General features: G+C 39.1%; 1 protein-coding gene across 5 annotated transcripts in view; it reads left to right on the top strand.

The window, feature by feature from the left end:
- Nek11 (NIMA-related kinase 11) overlaps nucleotides 1–27,362 on the top strand; it is a 267,222-nt gene that overhangs the window by 86,399 nt on the left and 153,461 nt on the right. For 4 of the 5 annotated variants that reach the window (XM_013505736.1, XM_005406856.2, XM_005406852.2 and 1 more), the window contains 6 exons: nucleotides 5,240–5,389; nucleotides 5,501–5,579; nucleotides 7,821–7,906; nucleotides 10,190–10,309; nucleotides 13,065–13,158; nucleotides 18,081–18,195. In XM_013505736.1, coding sequence (XP_013361190.1) covers nucleotides 5,240–5,389; nucleotides 5,501–5,579; nucleotides 7,821–7,906; nucleotides 10,190–10,309; nucleotides 13,065–13,158; nucleotides 18,081–18,195 — 644 coding nt within the window. The remainder of the gene's footprint in view (nucleotides 1–5,239; nucleotides 5,390–5,500; nucleotides 5,580–7,820; nucleotides 7,907–10,189; nucleotides 10,310–13,064; nucleotides 13,159–18,080; nucleotides 18,196–27,362) is intronic. The other variant, XM_005406853.2, reaches the window with a different exon arrangement.

Genomic DNA, 27,362 nt, shown 5'->3' with positions numbered 1-27,362 from the left:
GTCTGCAGTTTTGCCAGTATCATATTGATTTTATCACAGTAGCTTTGTAGTGTAATTTCAAGTCAGGGATTGTGATGCCACCTGCCTTGTCTTTGTTGCCCAGGATTGCTTTTGCTATTCTGGGTCTTTTCTGGTTCCAGATGAAAATTAGGAATGTTTTCTCTAGATCTGTGAGGTATTCTACTGGTATTTTAATTGGAATTGCATTGAATCTGTACAACAATTTAGGAAGTATGGCCATTTTCACAATGTTGGTTCTTCCTATCCATGAACAAGGAATATCTTTCCATTTTCTGAAATCCTTTTTGATTTCTTTTTTCAGAGTACTGTAGTTTTCACTGCATAGATGATTTACTTCTTTTGTTAGATTGATTCCTAAATATTTTAATTTTTTGGATGCTATTATAAAAGGTATGTTTTCCTTAATTTCTCCCTCAGTGTGTCTGTTGTTTTTGTATAGGAATGCTATTGATTTTTGAGTGCTGACTTTGTATCCAACTACATTACTGAATTTATTGATTAATTCTAGGAGTCTTCTGGTGGAGTTTTTGGGTCTTTCATGTAGAGTGTAATAGCATCTGCAAATAGTTATAATTTCACTTCTTCCTTTCCTATTCTTATTCCTTTTATATCTCTCTCTTGTCTAATTGCTCTGGCTAATGCTTCCAGAACTATGTTGAATACGGGTGGTAACAGTGGACATCCTTGTCTTGCTCCTGATTTTAAAATGAAAGCTTTTAGTTTTTGTCCATTTAGTATGATGTTGGCTGTTTGTTAGTCATAGATGGCTCTTACCAGGTTGAGGTAAAGACCATTGATTCCTATTTTCTGTAAGGTTTTTATCATGAATGCATGTTGGACTTTGTCAAAAGCTTTTTCTGCATCTCCTGAGATGATTATGTGATTTTTGTCTTTAGCTTTATTGATGTGGTGTATTACATTGATTTATTTGTGTATACTGAACCATCCCTGCATCCCTGGGATGAATCCTACTTGGTCATGGTGTATTATCTTCTTCATGATTTGCTGAATTCTGTTTGCCAGTATCTTATTGAGTATCTTTGCATCTATGTTCATTAGGGAGATTGGTCTGTAGTTCTTTTTTGGTTGGGTCTTTCTCTGGTTTTGGTATCAATATGATACTTGCCTCTAGAAATGAATTAGGGAGAATTGCATCCTTTAACCAAGTGATTTGAATTTGTGTAATTCTGTTTTCAGGAACAGTTATAGTTTGTTTCAAGTTTTTCCTTTGTGCAATACCACACTTTCATAAATAATACAATTTTATAATAGAATTGGACTTTTGGTAGCATTTCCATGTAAATTTAGAACCAGCATATCATTTCCTTTTAAAAAGTCTACTAGGATTTTGATTATTATTACATTAGGTCTATAATATTATGAAATGCTTTCTCCACATCTATCAAAATGATGATATATTTCTCTCTTTTTGCCTCTAATCAAATAAAATTAATATTGTATTAATTGATTTTCAAACACTAAGTTCCTGAAATAAAATTCACTTGGTCATGATGTAGTGTCTCTTTAACATGTCACCATGTTCTATTTGCTAATATGTATGTGTGTTTTGAGTGTTTTAATTTACATTAATGAAAAAAATTACCTCTAATTTTTCTCTCCTGTAAGGTATTTATATATATTTTATTATTAATTTTTTTGGTTCATAAAATATAGAGATTTTATAAGACTGGTGTAATTTATTCTTAAATGTTTGGAAGAATTTTTAGTAAAGCCACCTCTTAGAGTTTTTTGTGGAAAATGTTTCAATTTTATAATTTTAAATAATGGTTGATCTCTGTGCAATAGGTAAGGGACCGTTCATTCTTTCTACTTCTTCCTGTGTCAGTTTGGTAAACTGTATCTTTAAAAGAGCATTCACTGCACACAAATGGTCATATGTATTGAAGAAAAACATGTTTAGAATGCTGTTCTAATACTTTCCATATCTATGAAATCTATAATACCATGCCTTTTTCTATTCCTATTATTACTGTATTTTCTCATTTTCTTGATAAGCTTTGCTACAGGTCTATGAAATTTCCTTAGTCTTTACTGATTCTATTTTTATTATGGTTTTACTTAATTACTTTCTTTCTTTAAACTTTAGTGTTTCTTGTTACTTTTTCTAGATTATCAAGTTCTTTCATCACAGATTTTAATCTTTTCTCTGTTAATATATACATTTAATATTTTCAGTTTTGTTATATGTACTTATATTATCTACACTCAATAAGGGTTGATATTTTGAATCTTAATTAGCTTTCAGTTAAAAATATTTCCTAGGCTGCCCTCACACCTACAGTCCTCCTGCCTCAGCCTCCCAAACAACTGTGTTATAAGTATGTACTACCCTAAGACCTCCCACTTCCAAATAAAAAAAAAGACTGGGTATATAACTCTGGAGAAAGGCCCTGGGTTCATTCCCCAGTACCTCATCCTCCACCACACAAATTATAATTATTTTTGTTTAACCTAAATATTACTTAGATGTGTCCCTTAATTTCCAAGTAGTGAGATTTTGTAGTTTTTTTTTCCCTTCATTTTATTTTCTGTCTTTGTTTCATGTCAAGTTTAGGTTCAGAGTGGTCAGAAAATATGCGCTCAAGATTTTGATCTGGGAAATCTATTGAGGTTTGTTTTATGACCCTAAGTATGAGCAGTTTTGATAAATGTTCTACATGTCCTTAAAAATAATTTTAATTTTGCCATTATTTGGTGCATTTATGACAATTTGTCAATTTTGGTAATTGTGTTGTATAGATTTTTTTTATACTTATTGATTTTTTTGTCTATTTGTTCTGTCACGTATTCAAAAAGGTGTGATTGTGAGTCACTGTGACAACTTATTTTTCCTTTTTTTTTTTGGTTTTGGTTTTTTTCCAGTACCAGGAATCAAACTCGTGACCTTACGCTTGCCAGTCAGGCACTGTGCCACTGAGCTAAATCCCCAGCCCCTCTTTTTAATTCTGTCAGTTTTTGTTTCATATACACATACAGTGTTATTTGGTGTATTCAGCTTAAGAATTGTTGTATGTGTCTGACAGTTATTATCTTAATATCATCTTAATATAGTAGGGCTTCTTGCCTTAAAATCTGCTTTGTCTGATATGAGTGTAGCTATGCTAGCAATAGTTCAGGAAGTGTTTGCATGATATATCTTTTTCTATCAACCTTCTTGTGTTGTTATATTTAAGGTTTGAGCAGTTAACTTTTTTATTTAGTCTGATAATCTTAGTCTTTTTAATTGGAGTATTGGTCCCTTATATTGTAATTATATTTGTACTTTTATTCATTATCTTATTTGCTCCATATATATCCCACTTAGTCTAAGTTCTTTTTTTTCTTTTTCTGACTTAAATCTTTGTAATTTGATTTTTTCCTCTAGTAGCTTGTTTATAATCAGTTGTACATTGCTTTGCTCTTCTTTTGATGAAAACCATAGAAACATGCACCCTGGACTTATTACTATCTAGTAAAAATTATTATTTTAGCCACTTTTCCAGTAATGCGAGGATTTTAAAATACTTTTAGCTCTCATATGTCTTTTGTGTTTTTAAATTTTTAAACTCAAGATATTTTTAATATTACTTTATAGAGTTAATATCTATTTTTACACATTCACATTCACAGTTACTCTTTTTGACACTCTTTATTTTTTGTACTCCTTATTTCTGCCTGGCATCACTGTTCTTTATTAGAACTCCCTGTCATGATTTCATAGTGTTTTCCTGCTGAGCTCCATTGTCTTAATACTTTCTAAAGTATTCATACTTTATATATATTTTATTATATATTGTCTAAAAGTGTTATTACTTCATCTTTATTCAAAGGAAATTTTTTTCTGAGAATAAAACCTAAGTACATGTTGCTGCATCAGATACAATAGTCTTACAGACAAATGCAAACCTTACTGAACTTTAAATAATTTTAAGATATAATTTTAATAATTGATAATGTTTACACTGACCTTGGTGTTCTAGCTGATGGCATGTGATTTCTTCTAACATTCTGCTTCATTCTATTAAAGTCATATGTGATTTAGAAAGAATAATGCCTCAAGCCAAGAGTCAGTTCTACCATTTACTCCTTGTGTGACCTTGGCCAAATCATTTAACTACTCTGAGCTGATTTCCTTACCTGTAAAGTGGGAAAAACTTGATATTGACTCGAGCTCCCTGGGAAGTTATGAGTTTCTTTTGAGATCTATATGAAAATGTTTTTAAAATGTACCAATCACATACAATTTTTTATTATTATTTACTGGAATGGAAACATTTTCAATGCATATATGCAGAATTCTCTTATGCCTGCACATTTTCTTCAACAACTGCAAAAGAAATTATAGTATCCTTGTAGTTTTCTTTACCTATGCCCTTCTATGAATGAAATAGTGTTAAAAGTCATATAAATTTATTTCTAATCTTTTAAGCAACTAATATGAAAAGCAAAACCTAGCCAGTTACATAATTCATAATGCCTATAAGATTAAAAAGAATCTATCATTTAGGAATAATAGTCTTACTATTAGATTCAAGGAGGATTTTACTTTTTAATTTTCTTTATAAGGTAGAGCAATTGAAAAAGGCTTCTTTGCTGGTGTAGAGGTAACTGATTTGCATGTTTAATACAAATCAGCATTGGGTTGATCTGGCCTTTTAATGTTCTGTTTCATACTCCCCAAGGGAGAATTATACACTTTAATATGAGCTGAAAGTAGCTGCTTTCCTACCCTAATTGCAAATGGCTTATGTTCAGAAAACTAGTAAAGAATGTGTTTCCTTTTAAAAAATTCATCAATACAAAGCACAGGTTAGGGTGATAAATTAAAATTGTACTTTGCATACATAGTATTAAAAGTGCCTTAGGAAGACAATATTTAGCTGCATTTTATTTTTCTTGCATAGAGACTAATTTAAAAATTTCTTATTACATTGATCAGATTTTTAGAATTATTATTATATGCGGGAATCTTGCTAACTATTGTTTGTCTTTTTTTCTTTGAAAAAAAAACCGTTTAGATTTACCTTTGTATTTTATTCTTTCACTTTATAAAATGACTATCTGTTTTGATAAATATGCATTTAAATGGGGGGGAAAACACCAATATGAAACTGCAACACTCACAGCCAATGACCTCATACCTCTGAGGTTTTGTATGGTGGGCAAATTTAAAATCTTACATTTGTTCCTTATTTAAATTCTTTGGTTTTGTCTTCAGGTCACTGGCATGCATTTTATATGAGATGTGCTGTATGGAGCATGCATTCACTGGCTCCACTTTCTTGTCCATTGTTTTAAATATTGTTGGAGGGGATACACCTTCGCTTCCTGAGAGATATCCACAAGAACTAAACACCATCATGGAAAGGTTTGGAAATAAATCTGTTGTCCCAGAAACAGTTTTAAATTATGTTACTACCTTTAAGTGAAATTATGCTTTAGTTTATTTGAAAAATAATTTTCTTTTTTAACATTACAGTATGTTGAACAAGAGTCCTTCGTTGAGACCATCTGCCATAGAAATTTTAAAAATCCCTTACATTGACGGACAACTACAGGTATTTAAAATGAAAAGAATACTAAGGAAAAGGTATTAGCATTTATATTCATGTTTTATAACTTGAGGATGTGCTGTGACAACAAGATTCATTAAGAATCCACCAGAAAGTAAAGAGGAGCAAGATTAAAAAGAAGCTGAGAGAAACAGCCAGGACAGTCTCTTTGCAGAAGACAGTTGATGAATTCTGATTCCCTAGTTCCACCAGGAGTGGGACCTTAGGAGTCGACTTCTTCCCTAAACTCCATGTCCACCTTATGACTCTTTGGTGGGCAGACTGTACCTCAGTATGCTGGAAATACAGCCCTGCTAGGATAAGAACATACTAATAATAACACTACAATCTGGGATTTTCTTTGAGCATTTATTATTCTATTTCTTTATTATATAATTCAATACTTAATGTTTTATTGATTAAATGAGTTTAGTTTGTTTTCCTGTGGATTTGAAAATTTAATTTGGAGGATCTGCCTCAGGTGGTAAGAAAAAAGCAAATGGCTCCTCTGTGGTAGTCTTTTTTCTTTTTTTAACTTCCCAGGTTTTTGCAATACTAATCCCTCGGGCAGTTTCTTCTGATTTTATTTATTTTTTTTATTGGTTCTGGGGATTGAACACAGGACCTTCGTACTGAGCTACATCCCAGTCCTTTTTCAAAACTTCTTTATTTTGGGACAGGGTCTCACTCAGTTATCGATTAGGCTTGAATTTGCAATTGTCCTGCCTCAGCCTCCAGAGTATTGGTATTGTTGCTGTGCCCCATTCCTAACCAACTTTCCTCTGATTTTCATGGAAAGAATAAAGCAACTCTACTAGGAAGCTTCAGTAACTTACAGTAACTTAAGTAGGAGCCACAGAGCAACCATCTTTCCTTACAGAGCCAAGTTGTAAATGCAGTGGGAGCAAATGTTGGTGATGTGTGGTCGCTCTGCATGCTGAGCTCTGTGCTGAGACTGGGGAGACCAGAATGAAAGGGACAGGCACGGTTCCTGTTCTTCCTGCTAGTGAAAGAGCCTAATAACCAAGGGAAGCTAAGCAAACAAATGCTGTCATATACTAGGGAGAAAGTAAGCAGGAGGCTGTAAAAAAAAAAAAAAAAAAAAAAAAGAGCAGGTAAGCCTGCCAAAAGCAGCCAGAGAATCTAAGAAACAGCATTTGAGTCACAGAGCAGGGCGCCAGGTCCCTGGGTTACCTGGTGTTCCCTGAAGGCAGACGGGGAAGGGAAGATTCTCAGGCAACCACCTGCTCCAAGTGGAAGCTGAGAAGACCTGGGAAAGCAGGAAAATATGGAGAGACCAGCCGACGGTCCTGGGTTCTTTCCAGCTTGCCCTTTGTGCTCCCGCAGCCTGTCTTCTGAAAAAGACATCTTGCTAGCTGTTGGGATCAAAAACACCCTAAAGCATCCATGAGTGTACAGAATGGGTAATAAAAAGGGCGGGGATGGGAGCGGGAGTCCCAGCAGATCCGGATCTACCAAGAGCAGGATGAGACCGATGAGAGCCACTTGCCCTGGTAACACCAAAAACTTTGGTGTCACTCTTTTTTCTTTTTTTTAACTTCCCAGTTTTGGTAACACCAAAAACTCATACTCAAGATAAATAATATTTTAAGGCAATAACTTTAAAAAAATCAAATCCCTGGCAACAAGCAAAACACCAAAACTTTAAAAAAATGATCAGCAGGGGCCAGGATGCGGCTGAGGTAAGTAAGGCAGAGTTGTGCACGTCCAGAGTTGGATCTTTCTTTAAACCTTCGGTATTGTATTCTGTATGGCTTTGTGGCACTGCTTTTGATTTTTAACATAATAGTTTACTAAAGTACTATTCATCTGGGAGGCTGAATTTTTGGTGGCCCTCTGTACCCTTTGCCTCATCCTAGTCCTGGCCTGAGGAGCATGGATCTTGTCCATCACAGGCTGAGGAGGGAAAGGCTTGTGTGTGTTGGAGACGGAGGAGGCCTGCGTGTAGCAGGGAGCAGGGTGACATAGCAGCCAGGGCAAGGGACACTGAAGATGCCGGCAGCAGCGAGACCCTGCAAGATCTTCTCCCATAAACTGCCATGAAATTTTGTGTGACCACTTTAAAGGGAACAGTTGTTACCATGAGCTTTGTTTTCAAGCTCCCTCCTGTGGTCAGTTATGCTCCACACCAGAGCTGGCACGTGGTCGTTTTATGCCCTCGTGGCTGAAGAGGAACACTTTAAGATTTCCAGGGTTGCTGTTCTTTTTTTTTTTTTTTCCCCCCAGCATCTGATGCATAAATATTCGGAAATGACTCTGGAAAACAAGAATTTGGATTGTCAGAAGGAAACTGCTCATATAATTAATGCCATGTAAGTAATTGCTTTGTTTTTAAAAAGCCCACCCAGCATAAATGTCAAATGCATTTGTCTCTAAAACCCCATAGGGCTAAGCTATCTGCATGGCTTCCTACAATTCACTGAAGTGTTGCCAAGAATTAAGGCGCTTCAGAAACTGGAGTTCCAAAGCCATTGCCCCAGGTGGTAGCAAATCGCAGTCACAAAAGTTTAAACCACCACACTCTATCAGAACTGCAGGATAGCTCTGCAGTTGCCTCCTAAATGCACAGAGAAATTAGTGTCTCAAATAATATAATATAGAACTATTTATGTTAATGAGCTCTCCATGATAATAAGCATAAATAGCTTTCATATGTTGTTTGCTTAATGTGAACTGGAAGAATATCTGCTTAAGTAGAATACTGTTTTGTCCTGGGACAATTGAAAATAAAATTAATTCCTTGAAATATACATATACATAAGAACTACAGGAAGTATGCTTCCCAAAGAACTATAATGAATTCTTGACCTAACTTTTCTTTCCCCTCGTTCAAATTTTTTGTGCTGCAACTTGCAATAGCCCAGAATATGAGGCTACATAAGAACATCTATGTATAGCTGTGCAGGCTACACATTGCACAACACCAGGGGCTATTTCCTTTAAAGACTAAATCTATAATTTTGAGGAAAGAGCTCTATTTAATCTCATAAATATCAGTCCTTTCCTAGAGGTATGGAAGGTAGTGGAGGCCCTCTGTACACTGACCTTCAAGGCCAAATAGCCGGGTGGTTTCCTGACTGCAGCATGTTTGTTTTCCATGCTTATGTTCAGACTAAGGAAACTGGCCCAGCAAAGACACCAGCCTAAAGCATGATCTCCAGTAAAGTGCATTGCATGGGGCAGTGAATTTTTAGGCATGCTCATAACAACCTCGTTTTCTTAGGTTACATTTATTCTTTCCAGAAAAATTGGAATTTCTAATTTTATTTTGTTAACTAGAAATGTGAAAATAGGTGATATCTTTAAAATACTGAGCTAATTTAGCTATCATTTTGCACTGCAGTTGTGAAATCGTTTGCCTGACTCTGTTTACAATCAACAGTGTGCTAGAATCTACTTGTTAGGAGGGTACTTCACATTATGAAATACTGATTTAAGTTGGTCTCTCTTATCTCCAAGATCTATGCCTCTGTTTTAAGGAGATCTGTTTGGTCTTACTAAATAATGGATATGTCTTCCTGAAACATCGCACATCCCTGGGAGGCTCTGGTCTGGATGATATTCCAGAGGGATAAAAACTACCTAGAGCAATCATTATAGTTTACTTGTGCTGTTTCTTAAAGATGGAATTGAGTGCAACAAACGTTCTCCAACACTGGGCCCTAACCAAATTAGAAACATCAGTTAATGTCATTGAGAATTTGGTTGTAGGTCTTTCAATGCCAGGTCAATGTGAGCATGCTTCTTTAACTGAATGAACAGGTCCTTAAATAATATTGGCTAATATTATTGGGGAGACAATTATCATACACTTGACTTTTAAAATTACTTTACATGAATTTACTCATTTAAATGTAGAGCACCCCTATGAAATAAGTGCCATATAAATTTTTTTTTTATAATCATAGAGAGGTAACTTGCTCAAGAGCATGTAGAATGTAACCTGTAAGCTCAGCTTTGAACCCAGAGAATGTTATTAACCTGTGTGATAAACCACTCTAGCATCCTGCCATAAAACACATTTTGGATTAAGCCTAGAATATAAGTCATATTCAGTAAACATTGGTTGTTATGGTACTATGGTTTTGGGATACTTTTTACGTACCTTCATATAAAAATTATCTTAAATACTATACTTACTATAGTCCATTCTTTAGATGACAAAACTGAGGTTCAGTTTCTTGCCTATGGGTGCAGAACTAGAGTGATGGAGGTGGAATTCAAACCCTGCCTTACTCCGGTGATTATGCCCTTATCCACATGGTTGAATTGCTCTGCCAGTCTGTTTACTTTCTAGTGGCTGAGATCCTAATTTGTCTTACATTATGAAAACCAGTCGTAGGCAATGAAATGAGCCGAAATCTGGAAAGCACAGGATTTGCTTTTAAACAAAAATCTAATTTGAAAAATACTGCCTATTAACTTCAAGTCCTAGCTGGCTCATTACCTATACAGAGCTTATTAGTTTTTCCCTGGCCTGTCTCAAGATGCTTTTGGTTTCTCAGTAGTGTAATGATATGTCTATAAAATATTTGTTTAATTTTTCTTAGTATGTCTGGAATGGGTTGCATGTGGGGAATCTTTATTATTCATAGGCAGAAAAAGATCCACCTGCAGACTCTGCAGGCGCTGTCTGAAGTGCAGAAAATGACACCGAGAGAGAGGATGCGGCTGAGGAAGCTCCAGGCAGCGGATGAGAAAGCTGGGAAGCTGAAGTAAGCTGCCTTTGCTTGGGTGCCCTGTGCCCTATACTACTTTATAGCCTCTCAAGGAATTCACTGAAAAGAATAAAAAACCAAGAACAAGAACTGGAATGCACACAATTATATATTAACTTGCTTAATTACTCATTCACTCTAAAGATGATTATGGCGGCACAGACTGGGTGCCAGGTACTGTTTGTATCAGGCTCTCAGTCTTGTGTGAAGAGAAATACTGAAAATCTGGTAGGGTATCAGTGATGAAGGTAAGGTCAGCCTCTAAACGGAACTCAGTGTTGCTGACACTTTCTACACATACCCAGCAAGAGGCCGCAAAAAAGGCTATGGGATGCCAGTCTCATTCCCTAGCTGCTTCTGCCAGAACCCAGCTGCGGAGAGAGGGCAGCTTGTGGAGGGAAGTAAACTGAAAATAGCTCCGTCCTTTCAAACAAAGCCTTTGGGAAAGTCTGCAGTCAGGGTGGTGCTGCTGGTATGAGATACCACAGTAGTTCAAGTATTCTTATGAAGAAGTTTAATCTTAAGCAGTGCCCCGAGTGTGGAGGAAATACTTGTACACTGCTAACAGAAGTGTAATGGGTGCAGCCGTTATGGAAAGCAGCATGGAAGTTCCTCAAAAAATTGAAAACAGAGCTTCCATATGACCTGGGAATCCTATTTCTGAGTTTATATCCAAAGGGAATTAAATCGGTGTGTTGAAGAGGTAGCTACACTCCTGTGTTCACTGCAGCGCTATTCACAGCAGCCAAAATACAGACTCAACTTAAGAGTCTGTGGTGTAGATGTACACAATGGAATTTGATGTAGCCTTGAAGAAATGGAAATCTCACCTGGTGCAACAACACGGGTGAGCCTGGAGAGCATCAGGCTAAGGGAAGTGCGCCACGTGCAGAAGGACACATGCAGTACGTGTGCATGTGTATGTGTGTCTGAGAAACTTGAGCTCACGGACGTGGGAGTCGAATGGTGGCTACCGGGTTGGGGGAAGGGCAAAGATGAAGCAATGTTAGACTGGAGGAATCTTGGAGATCTACGGCACATTAGTGACTAATGATAAGGTCATATCTCCATATGAACATGGCTAGGATGGTAGGTTTTAAATGTTCTCACCACAAAGGATGATGCTTGTGAAATGATGGCTTGCATACATATATCAAAGCTATAATATAAATGTGTGCACTACCAATATAAACAATTTTTGTCAGTTAGACCTTAATAAAGCTGAAAAATACACATATGTAGCATCAGAATTTCAAAAACTACTAGAGCTGAATTTCTTAGACCACTTTTCCAGTTGTCCTCGTCTTCCTTCCTCCGCCCGCTTTTTGAGTCCCAAGCAAGACCTAGAGAGGCAGAAAAGGCCTGATGCAAATCTGTTCATTTTGTGACTACATTAAGATATCTGAAATGTCGTTTAGAGGCTTCCTTGTGTTTAGAACAAATGTAATGATGAACCAAAGAACCCAGGAGACTATTCCTCCCTTAACACGTGCTTCCTTCAATAAGCAGAGAAACAGGTTTCCTCCAAAGTGCGTTCTGAGCAGTGATGTACTGCTAAATATTGAGTTTAGCTCAGGGTAACCAATTCTTGAGCTGTGCATATGCCATCAGGGGCAACCAGTGTGATACCGCGGAAATGCTCAGTGGGGAAACTACACACGCGAACTGCTCTCAGGAGCCGGTACGAGCTGGTTTCTGCAAACCAGTGTGACAATGGGCATAGTTTTACTGGGAAAATATAGCCACACAAATTGCTGGAGCCATCACGACTCACAGCCCCAAATCTATTTCCAACACTTAAAAATGCTAATGTTTCCAGAGCACTATGATTGACATAACTGGCTGAGGGTAAAAGGGAGATTAAATTTGATATTAATAGATTAAAAAACTAAATTTAATCATATACATGTATATTACACATTATTCATATTAAAACTACTTTTACGGACAAAGTCATAAATCTTCCACATAACACAGTAATATTTTTATTTATCACAATATCATTTAAAGGCAATGCATTCCATATATAATATAACCTTAGTTTTATGACTGATTTGGATTAGGGTTTTGATCTTCACTCCTAGATTTCAGGAGAGATTGTGTATTTTATCTAGAAAATGACTATTGTCAGAAGAGTTATAATGCATCGATTTCACTGATAAAAGAATTTTACTAAACGGATGTTAAGTGAGTTGTCAGAAAATCTAAGTGCACTAAATGCACATTAGTGCACGAGTAATCATAAGAACTTAAATCTTTCTTCCAGCTTATAACCCATCTGTTAAACTCAACTCTGCTATAGTAGAGCACAGACAGTGTGTATGTAGAAAATTTCCTTTAGTGATTCCCATATATTTTCCATGAATTCTTTGATGTGTAGCTTGGTTTTCCTTTTTAATGGATTTGTTTTTGCTGAAAGCATTTTTCTAATTATTAGCGTGTGTTAAGCACTGTCCTGGGCATTTGGGACACCCCAGTGTCACACTCAGGACCCACAGGGATGGATGTTTCTTTCCTTCTGTGGCCTTTGAGGACATCTAAGGAAGACTAAGAAGCCAGGGCATTCTTGTGTGTGCTTTTAAGAGAATCACTGGGTGCTGATGCTGTACAGTGCCAGGCAGGAGAGTCCTGATGTCCTGGCCTTCCCACCCTCTTGTCTGCCTGTTGAAACAAGGGTCACACTTAGCTGTACAATACAGCTATGGATTCAGCAACTTGAAGTTATTTTTCTACATTCACTTTAAACTTTCAGAAAGATCGTGGAAGAAAAGTATGAAGAAAATAATAAGCGGATGCAAGAGTTGAGATCTCGAAATTTTCAGCAGCTGAATATTGATGTACTCCATGTAAGTACCCAGTTATTGTAAAGCTCACACAGAACCTGTTCTTGATGCAGATTCTTCAGATTCATGGGATCAGCCATGTAAGAGAAGGGACAGAGGAGAAGACAAAAGCACCCAGACCAACTTTCCCCAATTTCAGGGGGGGTTCTAAAATGTAGGCCAACAATCGGTGACAACAGGAACTTAAGGCAGCTTTGATCACTTGATTCTTCTACAGATATTGAGTGGCTGTTGTGTTTGAGATAACTGAGTTGGCACCGAATGCATAGTTGGTGAGTTAGAATGATTAATTAACAGAGCAAATATGAATATATGTAATTTTAATTCTACCAGTGCTACTGACGTTTATCTCTTTAGTTCACTGATTTCTTCCTGTCTTATTTGTATTCTTTTTCCTTTGTCTTCTATCCATATCATTGTGGACCATGTTCACAGCCTCATTCAAGCTGTGAAGAACTACCTTAGATATCTAATAAGGAATAGGATTAGAGGTTCACATGGCATGGACCCCAAACTCACGTTCTCTGTGTTCCAAATCCCTGCCTAGAGCACATCATTTTCACTAATGGCTGGAATGCTGCTATAGGCCTTGGCATAGGCTCTGATACTTAGAGTAGTCTTTTTGGGGTCATTTTTGAGCAGCTGACATCAACACTGACTTCATAGCTCTCTGGTAAAAGCACCTTGGGGTGGAGACATTTCTGATTGTCCATTCAGTGGAGATTCCATGTCTGAAAGATGTTTTCCTCTGCCAGGAAGAATCAGTCTCCTAGATGCTGTGGGACAATCCCCTGAAGCCTGAGAATGCTAATCTGCTCCAGCTTGGTTAGAAGAAGGCTCCAAATCCTGGGACATGCAGGAACCCTCAGTAGAGCTCACTCACCTCTGGACACTTGTTTTCTGTCCATTTCTGAGGGGGAGAACTGCCAGTGGCCTTGCTTTCTCAATTGTATAGGGATTCTATGTGCTTTAGACTTCTAAAATCCAAAGTTGGATCAGACAGAAGCTTAACCTCCTCTGACTTTAGGAAGTATCACTCTGTGTATTGGACCAGTTAGCAGCCAGTGTGGGGATGCTAGTGGTAAGTGTTCCAGTCCAACCCCCTTGGTACCCATCTGGCACCCTGGTAAGTAAAGGCGGCTCTGGATCTGTTGCAGGCCCCAGAGGCTTGAGATGAGGGTGTTCCAGCCAGGGAAGATGAGTGGAGGCATTGCTGTTGAAAGGGCACTGGGGTCAGCAGCAGGGCAGGATCCCTCTGAAAACTGAGTGTCTTTCATTCACTCCCCATACACTTCCTAGGCCCTGCGAGGATAACCTGTGGAGATGGATCTTTGTTTCTCATTCTGTCTGCTTTGTCCCCCTTAAACTGACAGCTACACATTCCCACAGATCTCGACAGGGAAGCTAGTAGGATTGTAAGGATTTTGTGTTCACTGAGTGTAGGCTACTTGCTCAATAAGTGATGGAAACAGGCCTGCTATTTTCTGAAACAGTCACAGACCTCTAATTCTAAATTTTTTTTCCCTAAGATTGGAAATTGAGAGCTATAGACATGGTAATACTTTGTATTATTAAACCTAAATGACTGTCTTGGTTATTTTTCTCTAGTTGCTGGAACAAAATGACTGACACCCAAAATTAAGGAAAGAAAGGTTTATTTAGCTCACGGTCTGTGGATAATCACAGTTTGTCCATAATCAGCTGAATCCGAGGCAGGGTGGCAGGGCAGAGGGGCCAGGGTTCAAGGCGGCAGAAGACAGCAAAAGCAGCAAGAGCGCAAAGGGTGGAGACCAAGCCTCTTTTCCTCCCTTCATTGTTTAGCAGGCTGCCACCCCTGAGGGCGAGTGTAGGCCTCACACCATCTCCACGCCCTTCTCTTGTGCAAGATGAGGAAGTTTGATAAGTAAGGACCCTGGCCTCCTGCAGAGTCGCTTAGTTAAACTTCTCAACTTCTGAAGGTGGAACAATGTATCAGCTATTACAAGGACTTTATTTTAAAAGTTACCGTATGGCAACTAAAAATGTAATTTGAAGTATGATTTTAATTATTAGTGCCTGATGATGTACTTGGTTTTTATGATGTTCCTCTCTGACCATTCAAGGTAATCATTTTTGGTTCTTTTGCTTTCTGATATAGTTATCAGCATTATAATACTACTCAGTGATGTCCTGTCCTTCCCTCCTATGAATCGATCCCTTTGGAGGTCCTGAAGTACTAAAGATAGCCCTGAGACCATATGCCAGTCAGAATCTCAAGAGACGCTGTTATCCATATGTTATACCACAGAACATGGCAGGCAGCCAAAGCATCCTAATCTTGGCCCAACTCAGAGGAAAAGAAGATTCACAGAAATCGGAATTCTCCATTTATCCGCTTCCCAAACCCATCCCCTTTCTATCAGCGAGGAGCAAAGAGAGCAGGGAGGGAAGTGCTCAGCGCTGTACTGCCCAGAGACCTGAGTTCATCCTTCAGTCTTACAAGATTTAGTGTCATCAGCGTCTGTGACGCTGAGCTTTCTAGAGTGCATTTTCCAAGTTTACGTACTGTTGGAAGCAGGAAATGCTCCCAGCAGAGGTGAAGCTCTGCAGTCTGTTCTCCCTGAGGGCTGTGTCCTCTTCCCATCCGGTTCAGGCCTGCACATCTGCTCAGCATCCCCGGGCTGCCTACTCCTTTTCATGCTATTGCATGCACTGTTTCCTTCCGCCTGCTGTTAGCATCCCACCGTCCCTCCTTCAGATGTCTGCCTTACTTCCGGAACACCTTCCCACCTCTCAGGTCCAATCAAAGGCCCTCCTTCAAGGCCCTCCTAAACTTAACACTGTGCCTGAGTCACCCATGGATCTTGTGAAAATGCAGATTCAGACTCATTTGGCCTCGGGTGAGATGTTAGGTTTCTAACAAGCCTCTGTGGTTCTGCTGCTGGCTCAGGGCCAGGCTGGATTCATTCCAGATGGGGTAGGGCTCTGGGAAGCAGAGTTTGTATCCAGATGAAGGAGGACCTGGAAAAGCCACTGATGAACAGTTCTTATAATCTTTTTAGGCAAAAAAGCATTTAATAGGAACAGAAGAAAAGATGGAGCCATCTCAGGGGAGATTTTCTTGTTTGCCCCAGGAGGAAGATGGAGCGAGGCAGCCAGGCAGGCAAGAGACAAGTTTAATCATATTCACCAGCACAGGAGTGAGGCAGATTTAATGATATCCACAGAACAGAGGAGGAGAAAATGCAAAGCAAACCCTTTATAGAAGGACCTGAAGGGTTTTAAACACCTTAGGAAAAGGCAGTGAGCTAAAGAAGATAAAATAAAATATAAGAAAGAAACTGCATTAGTCAGATGCAAGAGGGTAAAGAAAATGTGATGAAGAAGAAGAGGGCACTAGAAATGCTCCTTCCTGAGTACTTTCCCCTCCCCCACCTCTACGCACATTTATGATCTAATTTGCACCTAATCTCCCTAGGGGTCCTGCTTGGTGTCCTCTTCCTTCTCCCTTGCCTTGCTGAAGCAAGCCTCCTTATGCTGTATATAAGAAGCAATTGGAGAGAATCAGAGTTAAGGGAGAGAATGGGTTTCCTATGTCACAAAAATTCTTTGCGGCATTTAGGAGAATGGCTTGCTCTGTTTTCTAGACCCTGACTGGTGTCTTTTATTTTGGCAGCCATTTTCTGCTTGGCTGAATTTAGGCTTTGAGATCTTGAGGCACAGTTGAATGTGGAATCATATTAGGCATCATTTCTTTAGAGGATGGTAGCTTAAAAACATCTAGGTACCATAGTATTCAAGACAAGTCTGTGTGTATGTTACTCTATGGCATATACTGCTGTGCTGGTTCTAAAACTGGGTCTCTGTGAAAAGTGCATAGCAGACCTGATCTCCATAGGTGGAGTGGTAATGGGGATCAAAGACCAGATCAAGTCACTCTCTTCCGAAGAGAAGCAATTATAACAATTCTATCTCTTCTCTTCAGAGAACCTTAGTAAATCAAAGTCAATTGAAAGCCCAAGCACTTATTGTCAAATAACTTCTGAAGTACATGTAGAGACACACTTCACGTACTGTCTACTCTTTGTTCTTGAAGTCCTCTGTGTGCTGTCAGTGATCCTTTGAAATTAGGAAACTGATTGTGCCTCCTGAAACACTGATTATACAGTACAGAAAATGAGCTTCTTAAAGCTCCTGAGACCGTCCTCTCACAAACGCTGCAGCGGGCTTCTTTTTACCTATTCATTGAAGATGACTTTGGACTTTCTTTCTACTTTTATTCCTAATCAGAAGACACTCCTCAGTTAATTCCTCATGAAAGCCATTTGTCAGGGGAAACATACACTCTCTCCCCCCATACACCATTGCCCTAGAGAAGAGAAAGCAAAGTGATTTATTGAAAATATCTGTTGATGTATTTGAAGTGCTTATTTTTCTCTCATGTAGCCTCTTAGCATTTTTTCCTTTAGGAAACTGGAATTCACAGGGTTGCAGAACTTTTAAAGCCAGGAGAGAACTTGGAATTCTTCAAGCCAATGCTTGATTCTGGAGAGGAGGAGAATGAGCAGGGCTGGGATGGGCGAGGCAGGTGGACTACAAGGCGCAGAATGGAAGGAGGGGCTCGCTCCCCACTGCAGATGGAACCTGCACTTGCCTGGGTCTGGGTGTTGTGCATCTCGGGCCTCCTGGTTGACTCTAGTCATGGTCCTGAACCTTGGGTCCGTGGAGGTCAAATGGTTTGCCCAAGGCCACCCGTTTCATAATTGAGGGACGTTTCTCTTATCCCAGGTTGCTGTCCTGACATTTGAACATGTCACCAGGTTTAAGGGAGAGAATTAGGTAGACTTTTATTCCTAAATAGTCTTCTAAATAAGAATATTGTTTCATTGTGTTTGAGCTATTTCCTTCTCTCAGCTTCTCATGAGTTGTTAATTCTCTCCCACAAGGAATTAGATGAACCAGCTTCAGAGAACCTGCCTGAGACTCAGCCTGTTCCTTCCCTGGAGCTCGGTGAACTTGAGTCAAGCGTAGAGGACACCGTAGTTGACCTTGGGTATCATGGTATGTGTTTGCATCAGCTGTCAGTCTTGGCCGCCTCTGTGGTGGTCCTCGCTGGCCTCTGAGAGAAGCACTGGGTGTGTGTGGCCACTTGCCATTAGCTTGCCAGGGCTGAGCTGTGACCAGTGTGAAAAGCAGAGAAGCCAAGGGTTTTTCTGTCTTCTGTCATCATCTTCCCCTCCTCTTTCCTCTCCTCTCCTTTTCCCTCTTTTCCTTTTCTTCTTCTTCTTCCTCCTTCTCTTCCTTGTCTTCCCCTTCCTTCTTTTTTTTTTTTTTTTTCAGTACAGGTGACTGAACCTAGGGCATTCACACTGAGCTATTTCCTCAGCCCTCTTTATTTCTTTTGAGATAGGGTCTTGCAAAGTTGCTTAGGCTGGACTAGAACTTGTATCTCTCTGCCTCAGCTCCCAGGATGCTGGAATTACAGGCACTCTCTCTCTTTGTAAAAGTGGAGGTAAGTTGGAAGCTCACCTTGGGAGGGGTTCTTCTGAGTGGGTTAAATCAGATGGTCATTAATCTGACTGTGAAACAGTGGAGGACCGACTGTGCATGCTGGGAGGATTGTTTTCCTCCCCTGTAAATAGTTCCTCATAAATTTAAACTGAAGAAATGAAGCCAAACTTTGGAAACTCAGACTTGCAATCATTGTCAGAAAATTAAATTCCTGAGCACCATCACCCAAGCAGAGGTGGTTAAAAGCATGAGTTTTGGGGTAGATAAGCTGGCCCTGTAGCGAAGCCCCTGGGAACTTAGTCTCTCTAGATCCTACTTTCCTGATCCATGAAACAAAAGTAATAGTAGCTCCTCTGATGATCATTGCAAAAAGTAAATGGGACAAGCATTTGAGAAGTGATTTTAGCCCAGCGCCCAGCACAGTGAAAGAGGTGAAGAAGCAGCAGCACTTTGGGGAGTTTATGGACGTGGGGGCCTTCTCACTCTTGCTCAGCAGTCTCCCCAGCTTCTAGAATAAACTTTCAAGAACATTATAAGCACTGAGGAAATGTTTCATGACTGAATGAATGAGTGGATGAAGATATGAATGCATGACATGCTTGTCCAGACCTGTGATCAAGTAGATACCAAGACAGGACTAACATGCATGATTATTTCTAGGAAAAGTGTCTGCATGGAAAGAAATTGGGAAGGAGTGAGGAAAGGCCGAGAAAACTGTCAGACTGCAATTAAAGTCTTATTCTAAATAAAAAGAGAGAAGGTTTGGTGGAAGTGTACCATTCTGCTGTGTAGTCGGAGGCAGCAGGAAGTCCTCCAGGAAGTTGGCAGCGGGCCCTGCCTTCATATCCCCGCTGGGCTCAAGCTGTGGCCACTGGGGTGGAGCACAGGCTCAGAGAGGTGCAGTGGGATTTCAGAGCCAGCAAAAGGAATCCTGGGCCAGCCATACTTCTCGTCGTTGGAAGTCTGCCAGGTGTCTCCTTATAGCCACACAACTGCTGTCTTGGTGAAGTTACATCTCTTCTCAGACTGCAAACTAAGGTAGTGAACCTTGGATTGTTTTGTAATTTCAGCCCAAATTTGCACTTTAGTCTTCTTCATAAACTGTGAGAGCTTGTGCTGCCTTTCTCAGTTGTTGTGAGACAAGGGCCAGCTTTTAAATTGGTGCTGTGGATGCCATCTTGTAGTGGATATTACTGGCAAACAGATGTGTCTATCGGACAGATTTGTGTTTTAGATCTTTTTTTTAGGTGTTTCCTTAATATATTACTGTTAATTTCCAAAAGTAAAGTTCGGAAGTGTAAAATATCACATGGGCCTTTCTTTTCAGGAATAAGCAACTGAAAAATCTGGGCCACTGCATCATAAGTCATAAAGAATAGGCTGAGGCTCGTGAGCCAGGGCCACCCAAGGGGATGACTCCCTAACTCAGCCACTCAGATGTGGAGGCTGCAGAAGAGTAGGCCTCACCAGCCTGCCCACAGCCTGATGCCTGTTAGTGGGGCTCTGGGGTGCTGTGCTCTTTCCAGGGATCCTTTCCAGGTTCTTGTTCTGAACAAAGAATTGGACAGGAAATGAGGTAGTGAGGTTTTACATTCAGTAAAGGTAGGAAAGGGAGTATGTTCTGCAGAGTGTGTGTGAGTCATTCTGTAGTAGGGAAAGTAGGGAAAAAATACATCATGCAGGGTGTAGAGCAGGCTGGTAAAAAAGCCTCACAGTGCACAAGAGGTTAATGGATGTCATTATTTATGGCCCCAAGTCTGACCTTGGATCTAGGCTGTCCTGTCGAAAACCTGCTTGCTCTGTGTCAGAAGAATTGAAGATAGCTTTCTGCCAGGTGCAGGGCTTGGAAGGTGTACTGCCCATGTGTCCTGAGTCTCCACCATTAACGGTCATGCTCACCTGCCCAGCCACTTTGACACACCCTACACTTTGGTCCTACTACCTCTAGTTTCCCTTTCAGCAACTCCTTGAATGTGTTCTGTGCCTCCTCTAAGAGCTTGGTGGAAACTCAAGGGGGTTGTACTGTACTTTGCTTGCCTATAGAAAATCCATATACCCTTTTCAGTTGTGGGCATGGGGGGAGAGAGATCTCCTCTACCATCCCTTAGTTCATATGGGCTGGATGTAGGAACATCCAGCTGTTCACACAACAGCTTATTAACAAGAGAAAAACATTTATTAATTTTACATGTACATGGGGATCTTCACAGGAGAGTGAAATCCAAAGAAATGACCAAAGCATGACACTTTTATTGTTTTTAAAAAATAGTAAACTTGTCGAGAAATGACAGGTCAAATGGACTAGGGTAGTAAATCTTAATGATTTTACTCAGAGATATATGGGGGGAGATGTAGAAGCTAGTGGAAGAGAGTTATTTCAAAGAACTTGTTTCTTCAGCTTCATTGCAGATCCAATTACCAGTCTGTGGTGACCAAGGGTGCTTTCCATTGGTACATGAATCATATCACTCCAGAAAGGGCCTTCACGGCCTGCTGCATGTAAGGAAAAACAGGCCAAATGGCCCTTTGTATAGTTGCAGTTCCTCAAGTGATTTCAGCTTGATGTAATCAATACACACTTTGGGAGGCTTTAACATCTTTAACTCCTTTATGTGCTGCCTTATGACTTATGACATCATCTCTTCCTTTTAAGTGTCCAAGTGGGAATATGGTTGTTTGAACTCGGTAAACCACTTAACCATTTTCAGTTAATCCCTTAACAGTTCACCCTACGTGCCACTCCACTCGGACAGCACGTTTGTTCATGTACTGCCTTCCCCAGTGTCACTTGGGCAGCATCATTTCAGCCAATCAATGCTTGTATTGAATAATTCTATAGAATTGTCATTTTATATTTCCTGTTATGTTATCATATAAAAATCAACAAAAAATGCAATTTTTTGTCATCCTGAATTTAAATAATTGGACTGATAAGTGGTTAAGCCTGTTTTTATTTTTTTCAATTTCAATTTAAATTTGGAAAAAGAAATCCTCTATTGACTCAACAATTGCACTTCTAATTACTAGAAAGAAATGAAAACAAATATATAGGGGATCTGTACACAAGTGCTCTTAGCAGTTTTACTCATAAGTACTAAAATACATGAAACAAGCTGTGTCTATCAACAGGTATGTTGATAAACCTATACAGTGGTACCTTGGTTCATGAACACTTTTATTTGCAAATAATTTGGTTTGCAAACAGAAGCATTTGGCAAAATTGTCTTTCTCTTTGCAAACTCTGCATTAGGTGACAAACATAACTGTGTCTTTCTTTCCCACACATACACAAATATAGCCATCTTTTCCAAAATTGTAGAACAAATTAAATTCATGAGCTGAGGTACCACTTAGTTTGTCCATATGATGTGTAGTACGTGGCAATGAAAAGCAGGAGCTACCAAAACACACCACAGTACATATAAATATAAAATACTACGCTAAGTGAAGGAAGCCTCATAGGAGAGTTTAGACTGAATAGCTCCATATCTCTTGTCAAAACTAAACAAAAGAAGAAACAAATCTCCAAACAAAAATGTTGTGTCTGGAAGCAGTTCAAAACTCAGAATTGCAATCTGGGACACACATGAGCATTGAGATGGCCTTTCTAATGTTGAGAGAATAAAGGAAGAGTTGTTTCTATTAAGACAGAGAAATCTGCACATTATTAGGGCAGAAGGTTCCTTGGCACTTGTGGAAATTGGCAAGCTCTGATTGGCAAGTGGCAGCAGTTTTCCTGTAAATTTAGTCTGAAGTCCACAGTTGGCAGTTTCATCAATTGCTCAGAAAAAAGTCTTAAAGGTAAGATAGGCCACTTGGTAAAATTGGCTTTATGGGGCAGTTCCTGCAACAACTGATTACTATGTGAGCATTTTCTCCCTGTGGCCTCTCAGCTCTGTTTTAGATGGGTATGACAAGGATGTGTTCATTTGTTGGCCAAGTTTCTACACGAAGGTCTAGGACCAGCAATATTTCTTTACAGTGAAAGAAATGAGGCCAGCGATTGCCAAGAGTGGTAGTGGTGGCAGGGGGAAGGGACTCTAGAAAGCCACAGGGAACTTGCAGTGGTGTTGGAAAAGCTTAATATCTTGATTGTGGTGATAGTTACCCAGATTTATATATTTGTCAAAACTCATTGAACTCTGCAGCTTAAATCAGTGCATCTTATTGTCTATAAATAAAGTTGGTAAATAGAACACTGTTAACACATACAGGAAAAAAAAGAAGAAAGAAAATAATCACAAGTAATGCCTAACTATCAGTCTTTATTTTTGCTAATGAATGGAAAGAGATGTAGGTGAAGTCACAAAAACAGAAAATAACTGGGTCAATTGCTAGCTGGGATTCTTAGTCCAGAAAGTAATGCCGGGGTTTGGGATTTTCTTCTCAGCCAAACAACATTATCATCTAAAAGGTGTGTTAATGGAGTTTTGAGGGCTTCTCTCAGGAGAAAACCGGAATGTTTATAGATGAGAAAATAGGATCTTTTGACTGTCCTCTCCTCAGTCGTACAGTTGGAAGGCTCACATTTGATTAGCAGAGAAACCTGCCAGCAAATATAAAAGGGCCTAATGCCAATAAAACAGAACCTGAAACCCCAAACTGAGCCTTTCGTGATGAATCTGGTGGAGCTGTCTGGCTCTTTAGCCCTCAGAAAAGAAGATCGAGTGTCAGCTGTTACCACCGCATTCCCAGATCTCTGATCACTTCTAGAGCTTCCAGTGTCCTCAAGACTTGATTTATAAACACAGCTTGGTGGTGGTTTCACTCCACATTTTTTGCATATCTCTTTGAGTTACATTTGCGTCTCATGATAGTGTTTCTACCTGACTCTGATATTTACTCCCAGGGATAAGGAACCCATCTTCACTCACTAATTTTGTGAGTTCCAGAGGATAATTAGATGGATTATAATATTGACTAAAGATGTGATGAGTCTCCACATTTAATAATTAAGAGCATTCCTTTGGCATGCCAAATCTTTCATTGAAATTTAAAACATTATATTCAGTTTAAAAAGTTAAAGTGGGCGCAGTTAACAGCTGCCCAAATAGCCACTGTGCTGTGGTGGCCTCAGCAACCACAGCAGGAACAGGAGGACAGTCATGCCCAGAGTGTCATGCATCCACGGGGACGATCAGTACCCGTAGACATCTCAAGATAAGCTTCTGACCTGTGCGATCCTGTAGTCCATCCCTCGGCTAAATATAAATTACATGTAGTTATTAAACTAAGGGCCACACTGGTAAGGCACAAAACATCCTTGAGTGGCCTGGCCTGACCCATCGTGGTTCAAGTTTGGAATGAATCAGTTAAGCAGAAAATTAAATGAGCATTAATCAGGTTTTAAGGCAGGATAATACATACATATATACATATAGTTAAGATATGTATACGCATATATGTATGTATATATACATAGAGGATAATACATACATACATAAATACATATAGTAAAGTAAAATTTCATATAGTGTGTGTTTTAAACTATGTGTTGGATATACTGTGGTCTGGTTTTCCTTCAGATAGTGAATTTATTTTCCATACATACAGGTCTCAGAGTTGTGATCAGGGTTACTGTGCTTGCCACATGGACGATATCACCACGATGTCCAGAGTTTCTCACATGACTCGGGAAGGAGGACGATTTAGATTTGTGTCTAAGTCTTGACTTTCCTATGTGCTGACATGCAGATGCCAAGCAAGACATTAATTTCTCTGCAGTTAAAATTTTTTTTACGCTTATAATAGAGTTCATAATACAAAACTCAGAATTTTACTGTGTTGAGTGAGGTAATATACACTAGATAGCTATGACTATACCTGGACCAATCAATGATAGAAGCTGTTTTTACCAAGCCAGTCACAAAATATTTTGATGAAATTTATTGTCTCTTGTCTATCTGTTGGAATCTAACTCATCTTTTCAGACCTGGATCAAAGACTTCTTTTTTTAGTTTGATAATTCTTGAGGTTCCCCACCAGTACTCCTTGATTATTTTCAATAATTGTCTTTTTCCTTTATGAGAACCTCCACCTTTTGTGGCCTTAACATACCATGATGGGCTGGGGATATAGCTAAGTGGCATAAGCACCTGCCTGGCAAATGCAAGCTAGTGAGTTTGATCCCTGGTACTGCAAAAAGAAAAAAAAAATGCCATGATTTGCACCTGACTGGTGCCCAAACCTGGATTCTAAAATTGAGATGTCTTTGTTAACAAACCTTTTGAAAATCATCATTTGATCTTGTTTTTTCTATGAGTGTGAATGTGGTTTCTAGCTTTTTTGTGGTTGTTTTTCTGCTCTGTTCTGTTCTTCTATCTCTGTCTTCTGTCTTTCTCTCATCTTCTGCACCAGTTCCTCAAAGTTAGCATGATCCCCATTTGTCCTCCAGCCTTACTTCTGATTGCTTCCTCTTCTTTTACCTTTCCATTTTTTCCCTAAGCCCTTTTAAATTTTAACCCCTGAGGGTAAAATTGACATATTAAGGACTTATATTCTGCATATAATTTTCTGGTCTCTTTTAGATTTTGTTATATAACCACAAATCTAGTTCATACAGTTAAAGGTGGCAAATTAATTGTTATCTCAGTTTGTCATTGTCTAGGCTATGATTCATGCTATTGTTATTGCTGATGGTACCACTTTAGCCAAAAGTGGCATAATTGTTCTAAACAGCTATTCTAACTGGTATTCCAAGACTGAGTTTGACTAAGGGCCATAGAAAATACTGTGGCATAGTGCCAAGAACCAGGGGCTGGGCCAAACAGGCAGCAACTTCTTATCCCCCCAAAACTGAAGAGATAGGATCTTGCAACAGACCCAAAAAAACAGTTACACCTGGAAGACACCTCTGAAAAGTAGTCTTTTCCTAGGAGTTCTAAGTACTAGCAGTAAAGCAAACAATCAGGCAATTTACAAACATCATCCAGGAATTAAACTGAAAAAAAGAAGATAAGAAAATGAGAAGATACTTAAACAAGACTCAACCCCTGACATCCAGTTCACCAAAGGGGCAATGAGGTGGGACAATCCAAAAGCCACCCACCTGGCCTCTCTGAAGTGGTAACAACAAAGCAGTTGAATGAGACTCTAGAAAAAAGTCCAATCAGATGTAGTTTCTCAGATAATGCAGAGATGGTGTCCACAATGAAAACCATGCTTAGTGACTCTAGAGCAGATACAGACAAAAAACAGAGGAGCTTAAGAAAATTATGGAAGCCATGAATGCTCAGCACAGGAAAGAAATGGAATCCACAAGACAAATTCAAGCAGCTACCTAGGAGAATAAACATTCCATTGAAAGAGTCAACAGCAGATTAAACCAGTGAGGACAGGCTCTCAGATATAGAAGACAGGGTTGTGGTTAGTGATCATGAAAATAAAGTTTTCTTAAAAATAGCAAGGGACTATGAAACATCAGTCCAGCAGCTGCTATATGAGTGAAAGAAGAATAACTTAAGAGTGATTGGAATGAAAAAGCATGAGATAGCACAAATGATATTTAAAAAAAGAAAAACTGTTCACAGATGTCATGGCAGAAAACTTCCCTGGTGGGGAAAAAGAATTTGATGTAGAGTTAATGAGGCATAGAGAACACCAATTAGCGATGATAAAAAAAACAAAAACAAAAAAAAACAAAAAAAACACAACTATAGTCAGGCATATCATAGTCCAGATTCCAGAAATTCAACACAATAATAGAATCTTAAAAATTCCTAGGGGGGGCTGGGGATTTAGCTCAGTGGCACAGTGCCTGCCTGGCAAGCTTGAGGTCATGAGTTTGACTCCTGGTACCAGAAAAACAAACAAACAAACAAAAAAATTGTTAGGGAAAACAAACAAATCACCCATAAAGGAAAGCCCATCAAAATCATAGCTGACTTCTCAGCACAAATCCTCAAGTCAACAAGAGGTTAGAGTGAAGTATTTTAAATTCTAAAGAAAAACAACCTTCCACCCAGATTGATGTACCCCACAGAATTATCTTTCAAAACTGATGGAGAAATATTTGAAGAACATCTGAGAAAATTTATGATCACCAAACCGGCACTCCAAAATATTTTGAAGCACATTCTAAGGAGTGATAACAAGGACTACAACTCCATGAACCCCAACAGAAAGAATCCACCAGGCAAGGCAAACAGTTAAACAGAGGGAGAGAAAAAGAGGGGGGAGCCAACAACAGCAAAATAACAAGACAAGGATAAGCCAATACATATCAGTTATAACCATCGATGTTAATGGTCTCAATTCACCACTCAAAAGACAGAGACTGGCAGAATGGATCAAGAAGCAAGATCTAACAATATGCTGCATACAAGAAACACACTTAATTCAAAAAGAAATTCATAGACTGAAAGTCAAAGGATGGAAAATAATACTTCTGACAAGAAACCTGGAAAAAGCAGGGGTAGCTATTCCATTTGCAGACAAAGAGAATTTCAAGCCAAGACTGATGAAGAGAGATAAATAAGGTCGTTACATCCCTCTAAAGGGAACAATCCAAGAGGAAGAGATAACAGTCATACATATATATGCAACAAATACCAGTGCACCCAAGCGTATAAAACAAATATTAATGGACCTTAAAAATAAGCACTAATACAATTGTGTTGGGGGATCTCAATATTTGACTGTCACAAAAAGACAGATCAACTAAATGAATATCAACAATGAAATCTTAGAACTGAACCAAACTTTTGAACAAATGGACT

The sequence above is a fragment of the Chinchilla lanigera genome, unplaced genomic scaffold, assembly GCF_000276665.1.
Source record: "Chinchilla lanigera isolate Chin_1 unplaced genomic scaffold, ChiLan1.0 scaffold00100, whole genome shotgun sequence".
In the NCBI taxonomy this organism is placed as follows: Eukaryota; Metazoa; Chordata; class Mammalia; order Rodentia; family Chinchillidae; genus Chinchilla; species Chinchilla lanigera.
The sequence above is the reverse complement of the archived record's forward strand: the minus strand, read 5'-3'. Positions and strand labels throughout refer to the sequence as shown.